The 23,476-nt window shown below is 34.8% G+C and overlaps 1 protein-coding gene across 8 annotated transcripts in view; it reads right to left on the bottom strand.

Annotated features, from left to right (window-relative positions):
• The window catches only part of LOC124641179 (focal adhesion kinase 1), a 155,399-nt gene that overhangs the window by 35,959 nt on the left and 95,964 nt on the right, over positions 1–23,476 (bottom strand). The window contains exon 2 of one of the 8 annotated variants that reach the window (XM_047179176.1): positions 7,750–8,239. The exons of the other annotated variants lie outside the window; for them this stretch is intronic. Coding sequence (XP_047035132.1) covers positions 7,750–8,189 — 440 coding nt within the window. The 5' untranslated portion in view covers positions 8,190–8,239. The remainder of the gene's footprint in view (positions 1–7,749; positions 8,240–23,476) is intronic. 8 annotated transcript variants of the gene reach the window in all.

Genomic DNA, 23,476 nt, shown 5'->3' with positions numbered 1-23,476 from the left:
TGCAATGCAATATTGCAATTCTGACGCATCTTTTAAATTCTACACATTTTATCACACACGGTAAAATGTTTCGAGGAATTACCAAATGATCTACCCAATTTTATATTCTTTGAATAACTACATATTATGTTACATATTGGTATTTCTATTTATGAGAGAAAAATAATTATAAGACAATTTTTACTGTTGGTGGCCTAATAATTTACTTATTTTAAGGTAAAGGAAATTAATACCTAAACTCCATGGCCAAAGATGACTTCTAAAAAAATATAAATTGAAGTCACCGTACTCCTTCATTGATGCGTAAAAACTAAAACGCAGTAAGCAACATTAATTAAAGTGTCGTAACATTTTTTATCAATGCATTATGTCGCATTAAAAAAAGATAATGCGCATAATAAATAAGCGATCATGACAGTTATTTTAGCGATAAGATCTAATATTGCATTGTGTCCTATTTTTATCTTGGACATCATATATTGCATACCAATGATTTAATTTTATTGAGCAGTGCAAGCACCTCGTCTCGTAGTGTGTAGGAGGAATGACCTAGTCAATGTTACTGACTAATGATTGTCGATATTTATGTCAATGTCATGTTATGGAAATTACGATTATTATTATATGCTACAGCTACTCTGTGGAGCCATAAATTAAAATATGATTTTAATAATTAGATAGTGTAAATAAGCTTGTCCGTCATGAGCTTAGTGACTTGATGATACTAAATCACTCACATGATTATTACCTATAGCGATTTATGATAAGGTTAGTCTATGACGATAGCCTGTCTGCTTACAATGCCTCTCTGTATATTTTATCCCGTCGTGTCTCGCAAAAATCGAATGCAATAAGTGATATCTATGAATATTCAGAGCACGCCCGGTCGCTGTTAATTTGACGCATTTTAGAGGATCCCATGCACCTTCCATAGAATAAAGCCGTAAGTCCAAGCAAGCAAAAATCAATTTGATTCTTATTTCGATTACAAAACAGTCGATTTTGCCATGAATGTGAAGTCAGTTGTCACTTTCTTGGAAACTGTTATCCAAGTTCCATTTTCGTATTAAATGCAGTTACCACGTTATTGTGTGATGGAGTCGTTGAATATATTCGGCGAATGCTATCGTTAAGGATTTGAGGACCGGCTGTTATGCTTCGGAGTCGCAGTTAAATAATTGGGTCAAATAAATGTTGTTAAATGGATACAATCAATCTTAGTATGAGTTGGGACACTTTATGGCAGAAGCTTGCTTTGTTTATATCTTGGTTATTACTATAATAGTTACTAGTTTAACACTTACTTTTTTTAAATAAAAGTATTTGTATAAAGTGTCAGGTACTTACATATAATTAAGTCTTTCGAAAGAACTATTCGCCACATTTTTTTATATTATCATACTCCCAACCATTTTTAGATAGAGATTTTGCAAAAAATATAGCCTCTTATCTGCATAACTACAACTCAACGAGTAATAGATAACCATTTATGCCTTGTCGTTGGTGTAGATCAAAATATCAGATGACGTCATAAACCGTCTTGGCGGGAATTCGTTTAGAAACGTCGTGTGAATTACTAGATAATCGTGACTTGCGTACGTTATTAGTGATTAATTTTATGAGGCTTTCGATCTTGATTAAGGATTGTGTGGTATTTGAAATATCTTTAGAGTATTAATTTTGACACGGATATCTTGAACTTTGTACGGTTAAGATAACATTACAGACATTTTATTTTAGGATAATATATAACAATAAATACACAGTGCTTAAAAATTTAGCAATTAACGTTACAAATGTTTGCCCTCCTGTGAAGAATATGTAAATAGCTTTCATTACGACTGCTAAGATCAAAAACCTAGTAACCCTAAGCCTAGTAAAAAAAAAGTGTTACCTATCGTCTATGACCAATAACATATTACATGAAAAATCTCCGAAAAAAAAGCATAACTAAACTCGTTTCTTGCAAACCACATCACGCGAGGAAAAATGCATCGGACACCTAAATAAAGAAAAAAAAAACTACAAATTAGTAATGTCTGTGCCCAGTCATTCCTGTCAAAAAAAGTTTCGTCTGTCTCTGATTCACGAATGTTCCATTAATTCCTGGATCTAGGTCTTACATATGCATTTCTAGGAATAGGCACAGACATTTAGTGACGTAATTAATGATATTAATGACGTTTGACGGTTATATGTTGCCAGATTGGAAAAGTCGTTAAATGATTTGTTTCTCAAGGCCTTATCTTGGTATTCCAATTTTTTGGTAGTATTTTTTTTATATTTTTATCATATATTTTATATTATTTGCATTTTATTTACATACTAATAAGTGTTTAAAACACGTGTGTAGTAAAAACGGTGTTTTTCTAGGTTCACTGTGGTTTTTCTAGACAAACATACTAAAAACCAGATTTTATCTGTATTATTTGTCAAATAAATAACATTGACCTAAAAACAGGACATTTAATTACTTTATTTTCGATACCACACACACTTGGGAGCAAATGAATCTGGGTCAAATAAATGATAAGTTATTATAGCGCAAAAAAAACATATTTAGCACGTTTTATATCTTATAAATCGACTACTTATTTAACAGATTCACAGCACAAAACTATAAACAATCTTTCGCAAATTAATTACATCGTAAAAATGTAAGAAAAATGAGTTCAAAAACCTCATATATCTAGTAAAGAAAAACACTTTCGCAGCTTCGCAACGTTGACGTCCCACAAACAATTCTGTTCATTGAACTTGAAAATTGTTTGCACATAATGATATTCATTGAAAGTGCGGCGGTACGCTTTCCTAGTGACGGCGTTTTGTAGCGAGCAATGTACTGTGTTACGGATGGATGAAGTCGTGTATGCAGTTGCTCGGGTGAAGATCTATCATGGGATTTGGTATTTTATTGAGCATTTTGATTGAAATGCTCTTGTTGATTCCATTAAACGTTTTTTCAACTGTAACAAATTCTGACCAGAGGGGACAGACATTTATATTATTTTTGCAATTGCAATGTACATACGCTAAAAATGGTGTAATTATCGAACTTGTTTAGCAGCGGGAAGACAGATAAATAGTAGTTCTTAGGTAAAATTTACCTATGAAGCTGTGTGGCTTCTTATCGACCATCAATTGTATTTGAAAAGTACTTCAACGCTAAGATTTAGAACAGTATATTAACGAAGAAGAAACGAACGCCCAAATACAATGTACAAATTAAGCAGTAGGTATTCCTTCACGTAAGCATATTCCCTAACCGCTACATAATACAACAAAGGCTTAAGAGAGAAATTGTCAGATATATCAAGGGGGTGTTATGTTGCAAAGCGTCATTTAGCGCGGGAAATATTGAGCGCCATGATGGAAGGTGTCGCCGTGTTGCCAGAATATATTATAAAAAGCTACCATTTTGTTCGTAATCGTACAACCCACAGTTATCTGTAACTTTAATAAAAATGTTGAGTTAGTGCTTTGTGACATTTAAAACCGCAATTTTGTTGGACTTGTGAAATAATCCATTTAAATTCCTCTGATGATTCAAAACAAATATTGGACTTTCCTTTTTTAAGATTGTTATGTTATTATTTCCTTGTACTTTAGCAGCTTTTTTTTCTTACATAATCTTAGTATAGAACTACATAAACCCAATAAAAAATATGCTTAGCACTCTTATAGCCAGGCAAGATCTATAAATAGCACACAATTGCATTCCACCACTCACGAAAAAAAACCTCTGTGCAAAATACTGTGACCAAAAAGTATCGAACATCTAGAAATGGCGCCGGCCGTTATTTAACAGTGAATCATGCGCATTCCTACACTTATGGTCATATGCCATACATTGCCTAGGAGTTTGGCAGTTTCTAGGACATTTGTAGGCAGCCTGGGTGTCACAATGGAATTTGACAGTTCATTTTAATTGTTATTCAAGATGAAGAGTGTAGGTTTCGTTTAGGCGCCATTTGAATTGTCTATGGTTCGATGTTTAGTGTCAGATGGCCTTGTTTTGTTTAGAATAGATTAAGTTTCTGAATAATTCTAGAAGTTTTTGCAAACTTCAAAATATTTTGGGATTTTTTAAAGCAGAAATAAAGATACATATATAAAATACAATACCATTACATAGATTGCTAATTGGTAAATAAAAAATCCTAGGCTTCCCAAATAAGGTTACTTTTCTTTTTTGCGACTCTCATCAAAAATGTCACATTGTCCCGCTAATACTAGGTTAATCTATCCTTTATGGCGTAGGTAGTTAGAATAACCTCGCATGGCGAACATACAATATTTCATATCGCTATTCCGAGCAAAATTATGCAAAACAGCCGAGCGGACGACAACTCATAATTAAACGTAATAAAGCATTTTAATCTCATTGGCCTTAATACGTATAAAAACTGTCACGGCTTATTAACAATTAGTGTTGTATAACAAGGCTTTTTATAGCCGAAAGCCGAAACTCTAATTATAATGTGCTACAGTTTTAGGCCGAGGATTTTGTTTGTGGACTAATTTGTGATTATTGCGGACTTCACTGTTATTATAACTTATTTTTATGTCATCCAACCAAATTATTAAAATAGGGCTTTACTTATCATTTGTATTTAATTAACAGACATTGACTTTCAAAGGTTTTAATTATTAGATATAAATAGGTAAACCTATCACAGATTCTTACGAAACTTCTATAGGCAAGTGCGCGGTTCCAAGGGAGTGGGGCTTTTGGATGAACCGGCAAGAAACTTCATACTTAACAATCTTAATTTTTTTTTAGATTCGAATGTAGGTAACAGTAATTCAATAAAACTGTGTATATGTATGTGGTGACAGTTTCGTCTTATAATAAGGCCAAAACTATAAAACAATAAACATCAGAGCACAACACTATAACAATTCGATGCCGCCCACACATCAAAAACCTTTGCCCAATACATAAACGTCAATTGATATTTACAACCGTAATATTAGTGATTGTTACATTAAGTTCTTTATAACTTTAACTCATAATAGTTTATAATAACCGTAGTCCGAATATCAGAAGTAATGTTTTGTTTTAATACTAATAAACTTTAAGGAATTACTGGCACAGTACTGCAGTTAAATTCGTTATTGATATGATCCGAATGGAAATTATACATTTGTTGTGAGGTTTCGGCTTCCAGTCAAAGCCGAAATAGAACAATAGTATTACAGGCTAATATTAATCCTACTTGCAGTATAAAAGCGAGTATATTTGTACGTATGGAAAGATCTACGTTCCTCTTTCACGCAAAAGCTACCTAATGTATTTGATTAAACTTGGCAGTAATATGGCTTATAGAGCAGGATAATACATAGGCTATTTTTAGGTGCGAGAAGTAATTCCTTCGGGAAGCGGGTGAAAGAGCTGGCAGAAGCTATTTAAATTAATATATCTTTTGTATAACAAAAGACAATAAACAACGTTACTCCAAAGAAGCAAATTGACCCCGTCACGGCTGTCACAATATTTCACATCGTTTCATTTAACTGAAAAATGGCCGACATTAAAATTATCGCTACCAATAAATTCAAGCCATCAAGTCAATATTACGTAAATAAACACTTAAAGCTTACTACAGATAATGTTATTTATTAAAGCTTTCCGGCTTTTAAGAAAATGTAAGTTGTACCCACGGAGTAAGGAAAGAAAGCGGAGATGCCATAAGGAAGATAAGTCAGGGGCCTTCTTCTGGCTCAAATTCATACAGTGGGCATGACTAAAACGATCAGTTACGAGTGAACTAATGAGGCGTTCGGGTTCTTTGAGCCATCTGTCAAAGATTTTTGGTATTATCCAAAATGGTCAGGTCCGAAGAAGGCATATAAGTACGAAAACAATATACGTTCCTCATCCACGCTCACTCGCATTTTGGCGCCCTACATTCTTAGGCGATTTTCCGTTTCGGTACGGCACCTCTGCTAGTCATTATATTCTCCACGGTTCTACCTTATATATCAAGAGTTAAGAGATTATTTCGTCAAGTTGCTTAACATCAAGGGGCCGTACTGATAACTACATATGTTGGGGTGTTGTCAACTCGTTACGCCTACACGACACCCACAAACAAGATGGCGTAAGTGACATGGAGCTGCATGGGTTCTGAGAACAGTTTGTGTATGGTAACAGTTTGTATTCTGGTGAAATGCTGTATCAATTCCCATCATAGTAATATTAATGCGAAAGTGGGTCTGTTTGTAACGCTTTCTCGCTGAAACGGCTGAACGGATTGAGAAATTACGCACCGATGTAGGTATTGGGCAATTTTTAATCACATACGAGGCGTTGTTCCCTCGGGACTTGGATAAATACACTTGATTACTTGATTTACAAAAAAAGTTAACTAGTTTGATCTTTTAAGAATTTTCAGTACTAAAATGCTATATTATATGATGAACAATCTTTTATACAAAGCGATCTTTACTCTGACGAAGGACGGAAAGAAGAAATTAGAAACTACTTATATTACTTTGCTATCAACACAAAAACATGCACTAGAAATATGCGAGAAAGCCGATCTCTAAATACTAAAGAAGCTAATTTACTATAAAACCACGATTAAAGATTAAATGCTACATGTTAGCGCGAAAGTGAAAAATAATTGGCCACTTACAAATGTGAATGATCAGATAATAATTAACGTGCACGCTTAGAATTTCATGCGTTGATCAAAACATCGTAAGTTCGATAAACTAACGTTCAATGAAAGTAATAACAAAAACAGTTTCTCTTTAGAGCTGGCTAGAAAAATCCTACAGTTGGTACTGGATAAAATATTGCCTATGACACTCGAAATTAATGTAGCTTTGTACTAGTTGAAGAATTTTGAAAATTGGTCCAGTATCAGCATCACAAATTCACAAAACTTTTTTAGAATTTATAGATCACACACAAATCGCAACTAATTATTGCAATATTATCAGTCTGATTTATAAGGTATTTCTACAATGAAGAATAATCAAAATTCAAACATCGATATTCATATATTTTAAGAAATAGATCACCAAGTGAAACTTTTCCCAAATTATATACCGGAACACAACAATCTTTCGAAAGCTTCAGTAAATAAACTTCTAATAAAAACAACTTAATAGCAAAGCATTTCGACACTAATAAAGTAATCTCCAATACTGACAAAGGGCTTGACAGAATTCTTTGTCCATTTATGGTAAGATCAACAATGCTAATCGATTTTTTATATCCCATCATTGAAAGTCCAACAGGTGTTTATGTTGCATAACATATACTTAAGGTTGGATACCTTGAAACATTTGGGCCCACACCTGAAGACGTAGGCTTATACAGAGACACACATTATTTGCATAACAATCCTACTAATATTATAAATGCCAAAGTGGGCTTTCACGTCAAAACTGATGAACCGATTAAATATTTGGCACACAGAACTGTGTAGAAGTATTATGAGAAAGAACATAGGTTAGTTTTTACCCATTTACGGGAAATGGTGCTCCTAGAACTTAGGTGAATCCACGGAGAAACAGCTAGCACAAAACTAAAGACGTTAAGCAATCGTTCGAAACACTGTTAATATTAATGTGTATGATATCGTTGGTATATAGTATCTTTGTGATAGTAACCACATTGTTTTTCAGAGTAAACAAAAGATTAACGGTTCAAAGTTTAGTTTAGCACACATGTGAATTGCACGAAAATCATAATGTAAAAATAAAGGGTTAAAAAAGCATACTAACTCAACGCACCTTTTCGACCGGACCCTGGTATATCTCCAAGTGTTGCTGCTATAATGCCCAGAGCTCGAAGGACAGAGTAACAGCTGAAGACTGTTCGGTCTTGGCTGCCTCTGCTTCTTAACTCTCAACTTCACCACTTCTTCGACTTCCATTTTCTCTTTCTTCTTCTGCTCTTTGAGAGGCGGCTTCTTCGAGTCTACACTCCATCTGCGCTCATCTATTATCCTCTCCTCCAAATTCAAATGATCCAACCTGTCCTTAATATAACTCTTAGTTCGAAGTAAGTCTGGAGTAGTATCCAGCTTATCATGTCTTCGGATTTCAATAGGAGATAAAGGAGGTCTTCGAGGCTCGAAAACCACTTTGGAGTATTCGTTACTTCGACGCCACAGACGGGGCGAGAGAGGCCAAAACCGCCCGTTTTGTTGTTGACCAGATTCCATCACCATTGTGGAAAATAATCACTTCACTTTTCACTGAACACTTGACTTTATCGATGCTAGAATAAAATTAAACGATAAAATAAGCTTTAGATCTTCAGACACTAATTGAAATGTGACACGGCAGCTTAACGTTATTGGTAATTCGAGACAATCACTTGACACGTCCGTCGCATCCGCTAGCTATTCATATACTAAACGTTGAAATGAAAAGTGCATAACAAACGCGCCCACGCAATCAATCATGCGAAGCGTCTACAGGAACCATAGATAAATCCAGAGTGACTACTTCGATGATTCAAATGGTACCGTTTGACGTTAAGTGAATTAGAAATAATATTTTTTGATTATTTTCATTTTCCTCGAACGTTTAATACGTAATTTTCCTGGAATTTAACGAAGTCAATTTTGTTTACTAATTTACGGTTGTTTTTCTGAGTTTTAAACGTTATTAGGAAGAGGATAATATTTTGAATAAATAAAGGGATTAAAAAGGGACTAGCAAAGAAATTGACGAAATAAAAAAATATGTCAAAGCAAATTACAAACGATCTAATGAACTTTAACCGTTTGAACGAGTTTACGCTAAATGAGACAATTTTTATCAATTTCTATCGTCGTTTGTGAATTCTACATTAATTAATGGAATTGGGGACGGTGACCGACAAATTGCAGTTCACAGAAGCCAAGCGGCGCTAGTAATAAAACTGTGATTTTGTGTTTTATTACAATTTTTTTAAACTATAACAGGATCTGCGAACATTTGGCGTGGATTTAATGGGCTTGTTCCTGGCTACATGTGTTAAAGGGGAAATACAAAACTATTTATTTTTATGTGAGTCATAAAACTAGTTCAAACTAACGAGAGTATTGTTAAACTTCAACTTTGTGTCAACTCTGATCGCAGCTTCTACAACCATTTTAAGAAACTAAATCGTGACAGACCAAAATAACCAAAAACAGAGTGACCCTATCCATGATTCAGCATTTTCGCTACGCCTCGTTGACGGTATTGATAACCCCTGGTATGAGGGCGTGATGGCGGCGGTATCGGATGTCGTGGAATGGAGGTGCATACTAAATGCTGGCTCAGGAAACAGCCGACAGGACGCTAATATATGTGCGTACGGGCATGCTAATGTACTGATGTAGTACAATGATAAGGTGGAAAAGGAAATAGCAAACATGGTAAGAGAGATGTTGTGAAATCTAAAAATGAAATAGTTTTGGGTTTTATGGAACCTCATTTATTCATAGACGAATGTAAAAGTTGCTAAGCAGGTCCTACATACTTTTCTGGACTTAAATCAATCTCTGCCGAACTATATCAAGTTTTTGCAAATTACCAGCGAATTTAGAAAAACCATGATAACAATGATATAGTTTCTCTTTAAAACCATACAGAACATTTTTTCCAGTTGCTAGGTGGTCTTACCTAACAGCTGCATTCATGTAATACCATACCATAGGAAATGGAGATATTATAGTACTTTAGAACAATAAAACAAAATACGAGCTGGCTCTGAGTTAGGAGTCACAGGAAGCCATCGAAAGGACTGAATCAACGGAAGCGTTCGATGCGTATGACATTATTATTACAATAGACCAGGGATTGTGAACCAATGGCTTACGTGCCAATGGTGGTATGCAGAAAAATAGCTTGGGCATGTTATTATTTTTAAGCTTATTTATTGCCATTGACATCATGTAAAACTACTTGTTTCTCGCGATACCAATACTAAAGTTACAAACCTATGTTACTAAAGTTTCCTCTTTATTATATTGCTATAAACTTGTTTTGTTTCTCTTAATTTCACCCACGTCATAAGGGAACTCCTTCCCATATGCACATCGAGCATATATGTTATTTAGATACTCGAGCATTCTAATGGTCAAATATTTTCTGACATTGGTCTCTTTGTACCTATTTTAAATATTGTAATTTTTTGTGAAGACACACGATATCAAATATAAAAAATTAAACAGTAAGTAAAGGTTCACCATCCCTGCTACAGACTGACTCACACACCGGTGGTTCTTGAAATTGAAACGAAATCAATGCTTGTTGACACTGCGCTGTCATTGTGTGGGATGAGTTCAACATTCCTGTTTAATAGCTGATGATTAACTACTAAGTTATTTAATAGTTATTCTAGTTCATCTTTGTCTATTTTTGGATTTTCTGTTAATGGTTTTAAATATTTTTAAACAACTTCAAAAATGCTCTCAGTTTGACCCGTATGTATTGTGCGCGATTATTTCACGTTTGGCTGAACAATTTTTTTTAGTCTTAGGAGAGGTTTTAGGTATAATACTGTAGTCAGTTTTATTTGCATCTTTATATCTTTTGTGTTTTGTTTTTAATAATTATAATTAACGGTGTCATCATTTGTGGTTCGATACATATTTTTTCCGGTAATACCGTTGCATTGTTTGTTTTCCGTGAGGGGTTTCCCAAAAGAATGAATACTATCTTATCTTTATAATCAATCAGTGCATCATCGATGCATTACCTACTGTTGTTAAACCATTTTGTATGAAGAGGTCCATTATTATCTGTATGTCTAAACATACTTAAGCTAAAAGATATATATTATCATTCATCAACTAACTAGCCTTTTCCAAACTATGTTGGAGTCGACTTTCAGTCAAACCAGCAGAGTCTGTCAGACATCTTGGCTTTTGACTTTCTTTAACTTAACACGGAAGAACTCGTCATGACAAGATGGTCACCCAACCACGGACCGACCGCGTGTTGCTTAACATTATGATCAATAGATCCTCGCAGTTTTGATTTAGCCACGAGCTCTTCCTAACATGCATTAACTTTATACATAATTGCAAATATGAAAAAAAAGCAATAATATTAACGGCTGTTGTCACTGTTAGGTCAACAACATTGTGAGTGTAGGATGCGCATACGCAACGGAAGAGCGTGCCTCAATCCACGTACTACGATGATTAAGTTATTATGAATCAATAAATCCCACGTAAATAATGTTGTTTATATTTATGTTTTTACTGTTAATACTTGGATACTGTTTACCTTTATTAATTAAAGCCACAGAGGCTTTATGTTTTTTTTTCCTTTGCTCTTTTAAAAACTACTATATTTCTACTGATTCTAAATGGTACTGTTATATCCAGCAAGCGGATTGAAATGATTTAAACTCAGCTAAGATTCATGATAATACAATTTTTATTTCCGAAAATTTCTTGATAAGCGAGAGATATTTTGTTATTCCATAGATTAGATAACTTCATTTAATATTAAATGATAAAAATATTTGATGTCAAGTGACGTATTTATTATGAATGAAAAGTACTTTATTGCCGAACTCTGCAGACCTTGAAAGTTATGTTTTATAGTCATTACCTCTTCCCCGCCGATAACATTGCCGACTCATTTAAAATACATTTGTACCAAATCATGTTTTTTATCGGAAGTCGCGCTTTATTTCGCAAAAATACTGTTTTTATGATTCAGTGTTGTTTTATCATTGTTTTGGTCATCTATACTGATGTTGTAAAGCTGAAGAGTTTGTTTGTTTTGATACTGAAAATACAGGACTGAAAAATTCTTGCAGTGTTAGATAGCCCAATTATCGAGGAAGATTACCATTTATCCAGGTGCGCGGAGTAGTTCCCTAGGTACAGTGGGTGAAACCTCAGACAGAAGCTAGTATTCTAAAATTACTCATTGATGATTCGTCAAAAATTTCTTTAAGGCGGTCTAGACGAAATTATTAGCATTTTGAAGTTTTCAAGTCTAGACTCCAGACTACAATAGACGATAAAAACGAAAAGGGACACTCATAATTCCATAGATTCTAATGAATAATTCTTTCCAGAAATTGAGCCAACTTAAAAGATTGTAGGAAAGTATCAAATAACCCTGGTAGTGACAATCGACGGAAATTGACGGCTGGTAGTTGTCCCTTACATGGTCTCCTAATACCGTATGCAGTGCTAGTAGCTAGGTGTTGGAAATTGTTCACTGATGACTTTGTGAAGACACTGAGTAACTTAGGAACAAAGGAGCATTTCGACGCCTTTGAGAGAAACCTTGTGGGTGAGAAAGATGTTACTTTTGAGGAGGAAGTTAAAGAATGTGTGATGCGACGTTATCTTTCTAGAAATGAAATAAAATTTTGAGCAAAAACGAAGTAATTTTCGTGGTTTCTATTCTAAGGCGACGATACATTGGTTAAGTGCACGACTCTATAGTTAGCCGGACGTCCATTGTACCTAATATTTGTAGTACAAGGAATGATCCTTTATAGGTACGTCATAATATCATGCGAAAACTAATTGTTTGATTCGAAATCCCTTCAGAGATCGTTATAATCTGTTACAAATTACTTCTGCTTTACAAATGCGTCTAAAAACAAGTTCAAATAATTTTCTATAATTAAATAAATAACATTAATAGCGCTTCTCCAAATTGAATTTCATTCTCCCATTATTTTAGCCTAACAGCTGTCTCAGGCCAGATGCGGCGGTAATTCCGGGAGCCGACCATTTGCAACTGCATAGCACTATGTCCCAGATAGTTTGAATAGTCCGAGATTTGGAACAGTAGTTAAAGATGTCAAATGAAGTTAGCTTGTTTAAGATTCATTAATGGTTTTATGGATTGTGAATGAGACATTTTTAATACTAAAATAATCGTCTCAGTGGTCCCTGTCGGGTCTGCGGGATTGTTCGAGATAGTTACCGCGATTCTAGTATGCAGAAGGTTCTAGAGGGAACAGAGGTGGATGAAAGTCATTAAAAGTCTGACTACCCCACTAAGCAAAGAGATTAACAGGATGACTTCTTTTGTCGTTAATTATCAAATGAACGTGTGTCACGATCACGTGTAACACTACTTGGGTAGCCGGAACATGTATTTAGTTTCGAAAATATAACTTTGGTTCACAACGAACTTGCAGACACCGCAGACAAGATATAAAATGTTGCAAGCCTATAATTACGAAAAAACAGTCGGATATGTAACTCATTTAATAAAAATTACGTGTTTTAAGGCAACATTTTATATCTTACCGGACATCAGAAACTTTACTTGCCTTAAGGCTTTAGAAGGGGAAGTATATTTATCATTTTTATTATAGTGAAAGTCAAAGTACATGTAACGAATTATATGTAGCCTAAGGTTTGTATAAGAGGTATAATTTCGTGAGTACAGTTTGCAAATGAGAGGTAATAATTCAAGTGTATGTGTCCTTATAACTGGCAAGTTACGCTGGGGCCTAGCTTGACAGATGGTCGGTATCCATCACAGTTTTGATATATGTACTTGTTTCCGTATATCATAGGATCGGGTTGTCATAAGCGTACCTATATTTCGTTTTGACTGTGTCCTGTGGGATTACGCGAAAAAGCAATCCCGTCTTTTGTTTTACGTTTTGCAATAATGCTGTGAATAAAAAGTATGGAGTAAGTATTGGGGTTTTAATTTTGGAATCACTTGATTGTTTTTTGTTTCTTTCATTGACAAACACGACTTCTTTCGTAGGCAAATTTTTTCATTTGTTTTTCCTTCTTCATACCACCAAACTTACACAATTAGATTCCTCATTAACTAGCAAAACCTTCTAACTGCGAACTTCGCAACTACAGAAATTAATCGAACCGAAATCCGTAGGTACGAATACTTGGCCAAGTTTGGTAGAACTTGTTAATATCATCACTAGGCTTTGAATAGGAACTGCTACGTAACGCGACCTAATAGGCCAATGAGGGGCGTGTGTTTGCCAAGTTCGGGGGCGCGAGCCAAGTTTCGAGTTCGAGTATTTGAAAGATGCCAAGTTTATGTCGGGTTTTGGTTAATTAGTGGTGGCTTTTAGGCTATCACTTTTGTACATGTATGTTTGTACTAGCTTCCGTCATTTGGATAAAAAATTGCCTCTAACCTTCGTCGATAAACGAGCCATCTACACTGAAATAATTTTTCGAATTGGTTCCATATTTTTGAATTTATTTCCGACAGACGTACAGACAAGACGAAAGATTGTGTTTTATATTATTTATAAATGGATTAAGAATTCTTTAAATATAATATTAGGTATACCTAATTAAAATAGTTAAGTAAAACAGACTATATTACAAGTTTCAGTTACCATTTTGAACCTTATAAACAGGCCTACAGCTAGGTATATTTTTCATACTCTCGACCTACTTAACAGTTTCACAATGCATACTCTTTACACACAGAAGTTGGGAACTCTCTCGTCTTGTTTTCATAATGTTTACTACCATTTAGTGTTACACAGTCGGGTAATACAATGAAACACGGTTATCAAACTAGTTGCGTTACTAGGCGCGCATGAAATTGAAGGAGTACATGCAATTCGGCAGTTTAGGTTTTGTTTTACGAAATGTCATGTTTTGAGATTATTATATAGTTGTGACTAGATTAATACTTCGTATGAAAATGCCAAAGGTTATTTAAATAATGAAAAAAATAAAAGTATTCAAGATACAAAAAGGTGATCCAGAGGCAGACCAAGGAAATGCTAAGGAGAAGACCTGGAGTCTTTCCTCGTCAATTAACCACAGCGAGCTTCCTCCAGAAATAGTTGGGGACATTATGGGGAAGGCCGTAGCTCAGTTGAACGGCATACGTTAAGAAAAATATACAACTCTTCCTGGTCGTCGGCTAATATAATATCTCTAAAATCTTCTTATGTGTATAATTCTCTATGAGCAAACTTACAAACACAGAAACTCGACAAATCTACATTTACCTATTATGTATTAAGTTAAGAGACGCCATTATAACAATAGAAACATCTTCCCCTACAAGACACCTGGCTACATCTATGTAAACATATATAGGCTCAGCATCCCTCCTAGTAACGTTTTAATCTCGCAAATGTGGGTTAATGTAATTGTGATTATAGTGCTTCACATTGTTAGCGAAAAGGTCGCGGCGATAAATAACATAATGTATCTTGTATTCTTTGTACATCCATCATCTTATCTAGGAAAAGGGAAAGCTAGAAATTGGGATACAGAGACGTATGTAAATATTGCTTTAGTTTTTACATCTCCCAAAGGCTTGAAAATCTATACTAATATTATAAAGCTGAAAAGATTTTTAAACGCGATAGTCTTAGGGACTACTGGTCCAATTTCAAAAATTCTTTCAGTGTTAGATTTATAGAAGAAGGCTATTTAGATACTTTTAATCCGGGTGCATAATGTGGTTCCTTCGGGACGCTTTTAGAACCAGTGAAAGCTAGTGTTATAAAATAAACCTAACAATCTTTCCCTACATGACAAATACTGATTCAACCATAGATAGTACAAAACATTTTTAGGTTACATCAACGCGAACAAAATACAGCTTAATCTAAATCAACGCAAGATCACACACAAACATATCTCAATATTTATCTCTTACTACAAATGCTTAGTGAACTAGATTCTCAAAGAGAAGCTTAAATCTCAAGAGTACCAAACAAACTGCAGACTAAACAGTCGGCCGAGAGTTGACCAGATGATTGGCGAAAAAGTTTAAATGCATCTTGATTTCAATCAAAGTTTTTAGTTAGTCTGATACCGGCTAAATACCTGATCTTTGTAATATGTGTACTATCATTCGTTTTCATACTGATTTATGTTGGTCCTGCGCCTGATCTCTCTCCGGTGGTCTCGGATTGCGTCCCAACGGGCTATGAGAGTGAGGGAATAGTAAGTGCACCTGTGTCTGCGAAAATACTTGTATATGTCCTGCGCAGTTGGCTAATCTCCGTACATGAAAACAGCCGCTGTAGGCGTTAATCGGCTAGGAGGATATCATCAACATCATGAGCCCAAACAAACTATCGGCCGACTTAAAGTTTACAGACAGCAGATTTCTTAGTGTACTAGATTTTCAAAGAGAAGTGTATCTAAACAAGCGGTTAGCGGCCGATTGATTCGGGTTACAAACTGTGGAGTGTTACTCAAATACCGCCGTAACAAGATCGGTTGGACGAAAATATACACAACGTTGAAGCGAAATTGAACTGGAACGCGAAGAATGGAAGACATTGTGAAAGAAGTTTGTAAGGGTTAAAGTGCTTGTGAGTTAGGGGAAAATATAGACATGACAGAACATTTTTGATTGTCAAAAAGTGAAAGAATTAGAGTTTGGTAAATAGTGTACAAATTGTACAAAGTTATTTACTTTGATATAGAGTACCTAATACTTTTATGAATGAACTCAGCAATAATATTTGTTATGCTCTGTAAAAGTGGAGGATAGTAAATGGGTGAATGTTTGTATGCAGCCAGTGATAAACCGACATATCTCAATTGACAATTAAGGACAATTGACAACTAAATGGCATGAACAAGTAAAATCCTCTGTTCCAGGAAATTACAGTATCAAAACCAAAAATTAAAAACGTGTGACTGCGATTAGGACCAATTTAGACTTGTACTTGTGTATTTTTAATGTAAATTATAGACTAATTTTAATTATAAGAATATCCTGTTAATATTCTTACCCAAAAGTAAAATACAAATTAGATGCTTATGTTTAAAAAAATTAAGCCTAAAACTACATCTAAAACAGCGGGCAAAAATATAGGTCACCATTGGTTTGACGTACGTACTATGTTTCTACAAATGGCAACACAGACGCGTTGCCCAATGGAATGACAAAGTTGACAAGTGTCATGTGCAGGGAAAGGACAACAATAGGCTGGCAACACAATAGAATTGCCGAAGCCTTATCGTGTTCTGTTTTTTTTTTTTTTTTTTTTATAAAACAATTGCGGGTGTTTCTGACACGTACTGCGTTTTATTGTGAAGGTTTTACGCTAAAGGATTGTTTTATTGTCTATGGAATTAACTGCTTGAAGAATTGAGATTTCAAATGGTCATGGTCAAAAGTTTTGTCTTCGTAAAATTGAGAAAGTTGGTTAAAAATAAATACTTTCTTAATGTAAAACATATCGAAATGTCTCTTATAAGAAACTAGCTGTTTTCTCGCGGTTTTACCAGTGTCCCGCGTCCCGTACCTGGATAAAATATAGCCTAAGTTACTGGACATTGTCAAGCTTCCCAACAGTGAAATATTTTTTCTAGTATGTCTAGTAGTTCAGGAGAAGAAACTAATAAAAATATTTCCTGTTTATTATAATATAATAGGTAACCTAATATCTATGAAAATATCCATCTTCGTTACCATAAACACAAGATGGCCGCCCATTATTCCGTTTTCAATAACTCAACAAAACTCTATTATAAAGAGAATTCCCTCTTCACACAATAAACACTCGTTATTGTTGTTTATTTAGTTCAATGGTGGTCTATAAATAAACAATAAAAGTAGGAACATCCTTGTTACGTGGTAATCGAGTCCCGGGGGAAACAGTCGTTACGCAGGTCATTCACATCTATTGGAAAAATCTTAGGTCCTTTTTTATTTTAGTAGTGGAAGTATAGAAGTCAATGCCCGAGAGTGTAGGAAAAGAGGTGAACATAATATTGAAAAGCAATTTTGACTAAAATCAGCTATGTACAAAAGAATAGAATTGCCGAATTACAGAAGATACTTAAAAATTCTACTCTCTGTGCTGCTATTGGAAATTGCTGTCGAAGAACAATTAAATAAAATAAAGAAAGAGTGTAATGATCACAGCGTTCATTATTTTAGGAAGTTAGACATTGTATTCTCCGTAACGTAACTTCAATAGTTTTCTCCTTTTCACGATTAAAATGAAGAATTTTGATGACATAGAGCGGACACAGGATGACGGGACACTATGATATTTTACATCAAGCAAAACCGCCTAAATAAATGAAAAATTAAAGGAATCTAAACGAAGCGTTTTCTAGAAAAATATATGAGATTTGTTCGAGAACTGAATAAAGTTTATTAACACCGTTTCTTTGTCTTAGCTTAGCATCTCGGCCTTCAGCAGTTAATTGCATGAGAAATGACAATCCTACAAAAACCCGACAGTTTAAATACAACAAAGGCGTATTTTTTCTCTTCCCTGACCGCCTGTTTACAAGGTTCTACAGATAATTGAGGAATATTTTTATTGAGTTTGAAAACAACAATTTTTGTAAAGGACTGATCAGATTCATTTCTTTGTTAATACATGGTTTAAACATAGTTAATACAGCTCGCGTCAAATAATTTTATGCTCCTAAAGTTTGCTTTTCTATACTTCTATACTAATATTATAAAGAGGAAAACTTTGTTTGTTTGTTTGTTTGGTTGTAATGGATAAACTCAAAAACTACTGGACCGATTTTAAATATTCTTTCACCATTAGAAAGCTATATTATCTGCGAGTAACATAGGCTATACTTTATCCCGGTGCGAGCAGTAGCTCTCACGGGACGCGGGTGAAACCGCGGTAAAACGGCTAGTTTATTATATAGTAGTAGCAGAAATCACCAGTTCATACACCGGATTCATCTAAGAAGCCAGGTAAGAGAGCCAGAGGAAAGTAGGCTCTAACTTAATAAGAACATGCTTGAAACCATAAAATCTAAAACTGGCAATGGCTTTCCTGCCACTAAATAAATTTAAATTTCATAGACTCTAGACTATTGGCCAAAACGTTACACATTAAATAAGGATGCTTCACACGATCTCTTCAGAACATTTCAACAATATTTATAGTTTTTAGTCTGTTATGAGTGAGGCTTGCTAACGATTTGGCACGCACCCAAAGGATGAGTCAGTTCGCGAGGGAATTCCTCAAATGTATAATGTCACTGAGCTGGGTATTTTCAGCTAGCATAAAAATATTATAATTAATGAATTGATTAGTTTTTGAAGTGTATTTGTCCATAGATAGATTGGTAAGTGGATGATGGACCGGAATAGTTTTCGTTTTGAGAGTTAATAATGATTACGGAATTTACATAATACTATTTATAACTATTCATCTTTACGATAAAAAGACGTGTCTATTGTCAGTTCGTGATATTCTAGGGGATTACAGAAACGATTTTCAAAACCTTTTACCAACAGAAAGGAATGTTATTGGTTTTTAGTTGTTTACAAGAAGAAAATCCCACGGAACTCAGGTGTAACCAGAAACAGCTAGTGACTTATGTCATTGTTATGTGTAGATTGGAGAGGCCTATGTCCAGCAGTGGACTGCGATAGGCTGATGATGATGATGATGATGTGTAGATTAAATAATAAGTCTAGATTTATAAATAAGTCAAAGGGTGAAAAACGCAAAACATGAATATTCCGTCACCTCGTAAATAAACTTTTTCAAAATAATACTGGGGCATATTGAGTGAATCACATTCGTATAAAGAGTCCAGTTTCCTGGTTTTATAAATACTAATGATGTAAGTGTAACTCGAGATATTTCAAAGCATATTTCTGCTTCAGGAAAATAACTACAGGCGACAGAGCAAAGGGAGTTTTATAAAAAGACCAACATAGCTGTAGAAAAATGTTATGAAGAGAGAGTAAAAAATAAACATAGCGTCAAATATGAAGCTATGGAAACATTATATCTTTAGCAAATCTCCATACGTAGGGAGTAGGTAAAATAATAAAGTTACGGGAATAGATATAATAGATATGTTGCGAAAAAGTGTCAACGAAAAAAATACATGGATGACCTGATTATGGGACAAAAAACCACCGAAATCTTTCTCAAATCATACAGGCACAATAGAAAAAATACAAACAGCCTACAGGCCATATAAAATAGAGAAGTAAATACAGTCTAAAAGCTTATAGCAATTACACTTAATAGCGAAGTGAACGGTCTCAGACCACCAACGGACAACCGCCAGCCGAGACCATTTCGTTAATGGGAAACCTTGCAAATGGCAACACCAACAAGAACAGAGAATTATTTACATCGGGCATGGAGAACAGAATTACAAGCAGAGGTGACATAACGGAAAATCTCCTAAGAAAGTAGAGCGCTAAAGTGCGTCTTCTTTTGAACCTAATTTTTTTTTGTAATACCAAAAATCTTTGATTGACGTCACAAAGAACGAGAACGCTTCGTTATATCATTCGTAACTGATCGTTTTGGTCATGCACACCGTACGTATTTGACCTAGAAGAAAGCGCCTGACCTATCTGCATTATGGTATCTCCTTTCATCTTTCTTTACTCCGTGACTTTGGGCATCTCACGCCGTAACTGATGAAATTGAATTTCGGTTTGAAATAACTAGGACTTCCCAATTTTCGAGAATAATGGCGGATAAATGGGTTGATTTGTAGTGGGTCTTCTTGATCAAGTATTTGTGTTTTAATTAGATTGACAAATGTACGAAAACGAATATAGCGTATTAGCTGTACCCTGCGGTTTCTCGCGCGTTCCGGAATGTACTAAGTAAGTACTTCTCGCAACCGGGCATAATGTAAGGTATGTGTCCTTTATCAGGCAGCAGTTTTGACTAAATATTTGCAAAATATTTTTAAATATAGGTGAACATTATTGAAAATAAATGAATAGAGGAGAATAAGTAACGATATAACTCAACAAAAACTAAAACCTTTGTATACGAATTGTATGTTCACATACACGCAGAATATATTTTTAAAACATAAGCTTGTTGAAGCGCACATGGCCCTTATCATTAAATTGAAGAGACATAATTAAAAAATATTTAATTACTAGACCAATTAACCGTCTCTTCCCACAAAAGGCCAATTTTACTTGAAAAATAATAATGCTATTTTATCGTATCAAGGAGGCTTTATTAAAATCACCTTAATTAGGGCTATTATTTTTTCTCTTGTACGCGGAAGGTATTTTTAGGATAATATCTCAATGAACATCAATTTTAAGTATGGCGTTTCTTGTTTTATTAATATTGAATTAAACGATGACCACACATGACCATGGATGCTGTAAAGGATCCGAAACGTCGGGATTAAACAATATTAATATAACCGCGATAAAATCCGTAAAAGTAGTTTTATTTAAATCGAATTAAATTTTACTCTTATAATCAAAATTGGGGTAATTTCCATATTATTTGCAATAATTGTGGTTGCCGATGTACCGAGTACCACTTTTTCGCATAATTTTAATAATTCATTTCCCTTACCCGAGTGCTAATATACCAAAGACACAATTGATTTTCTATTGTTTTAAAATTAACGGCATACAAGCACTATACTAGCTTTCGCCCACGGTTTCACCCGCGTCCTGTAACCGGATGGTGACAAAAACCTAAAACCTCCTCCCGGGTCTAAGTTACCTCCCCTCTAATTTTCAGCCAAATTGGTCAAGCCATTTTCATGTTATGTCGTGACAACGGAAAGCGGGTTTCATTTTTATATACAAGCTGTTGATTTGCATCCGTGCCATAGTCAAGGATGTAATTATGCTAATGATTCTCGACCCAAATCAATAAAAAAATTGGTGCGTATTTTTTTTTTTTTCGGAATTCCGTCAATGTCATCTAGCCGTATTTGAACTTGACGCGTGTGTTACTGGCCTTAAAACCGTGCTGCGCCCTCACGCAAACGCAAACACAAAGCATACGCAACGATTATTCATAATTTTCATTCATAAAATTGGATTACTTCGGAAATACTACGACATTACAATAACAAAAAAAGCAGTACATATTAGCCCCCCCCGTCCCGTCCACTGTAATTCCAATCGAATATTTACGTATTTTATGACCTCCTTCTGAAGTATGGCACAAATGCAAATCAACACCTTGTATATAGATAACCATTTATGTACACAATAAACACATGAAAGAAGTAGAGGTAACATAAAATAGTACAAAGGTACTGCTTTTTTCTAATGAAATCTCTTCCAGCAGACGCGTACAAGGATATGTATAGCAAAATCGATTAGATAATCAGTACTTTCAACTACGTATATGAACTAGAATGTTTTCAGCTCGGATTATAGCTACATAAGGAGATAATACCCTTTGTTTGATGAGGACGGCGCATTGATGAACGCGCATTAGTAAGTACGTATGTGTATACTACGCAAGTATGTATTAGCATTATCCGAGCTTTCATTGTCATCGGATCATCCTTTCGTTGGCTCATTAATAGTTCCTTGAATTTATGTCTGAAATTATATAGTGTATATGTAATACATGAGTAAATAATATTTGCTGTTAGCGACAAGACCACCTGTTTCCTATGTCAGATACTTTAATTGTGTATTTTATTTATTTATTTAATTCTTTTTTAGACGAAACTGTATAATTGTAAGAAAGTATAAGCTATTATAATTATCGTATTCCGTACACAACATTCCTACTTTGTGGTCTATAACACAGCCAAAGGGGTACGGATACAAATCAATAAATATTAGTGGTGTATTGTTAACGGAAAATTTATAATTTACTACAGATTATCTAAATAAGCTTCCAATAATCAAACTCTGTTAGATCGATTCAAGATATTCAATACCCATAGAAACTAACAAAGCAATAACAATCCATTACCTAGACCCATTGCAAACGTAGAACGGAACGCAATTCCTGTCTGAGGCGTGGAGGCAGGTCCTTATCTTGTCAATTAACCAGATATACAAAATCCTTGTGCTATATATGTTTAAATGTCAAATGTTATATCCGTTTTATTTATAACCGGACTTGAGATAAGCAAATGTTACTAGCAAGGCCTAATTCAATGCAGCTTTAGGTACGAAGTACCTTCCGCTAGCGGTTTCCAGAATCCCGTGAAAACTACTTCTCATTCATGGATAAAAAGTAGCTCATATTTTATTCTGATATATAAGCTACATTATTGCCAAGTTTCATAAAAAAATCATTAAATAGTTTTTGCATGAAAGAGGAACAAACGTCCATACATACAATCTTAACTGTGTCGGTTCGTGGATAGGTGACCGCGTGACTATATTTTCACTACGCACAGCTGTGTCCAGTGAAACTGAAAGCCAACCACAATATCGGCAAAAGGCTAGGCAGACGATAATGCCATGAATAAAAAAGACTAAAACGAAGGAAATTCATAATCATCTTTAAAAATTGCATCCCACATAAAAAGACTCCATTTAATACCGCCATCGACAATATTATGCAAGAATTACACAACAGATGCATAAAACGATTGTTTATGCCAAGCATGAATTCGCGTCTATTTACTACTAAGGAATGTAGGAAAATGTTGTAACTTCATCCCACGCTTGTAGTAAGAATCAATTGAGTGAAACAAGTTCTGCTAACGTAGACGTAGATGCACCATGGATTAGCTTTTAAATATTTACGACAATACACGACTGAAATTTTACTAATCATCATCATCCTCCGAGCCTTTTCCCAACTATGTTGGGGTCGGCTTCCAGTCTAACCGGATTC

Source organism: Helicoverpa zea, chromosome 22 (assembly GCF_022581195.2).
Source record: "Helicoverpa zea isolate HzStark_Cry1AcR chromosome 22, ilHelZeax1.1, whole genome shotgun sequence".
In the NCBI taxonomy this organism is placed as follows: domain Eukaryota; kingdom Metazoa; phylum Arthropoda; class Insecta; order Lepidoptera; family Noctuidae; genus Helicoverpa; species Helicoverpa zea.
Note: the sequence above shows the minus strand (reverse complement) of the source record. Positions and strands in the feature narration are given on the sequence as shown.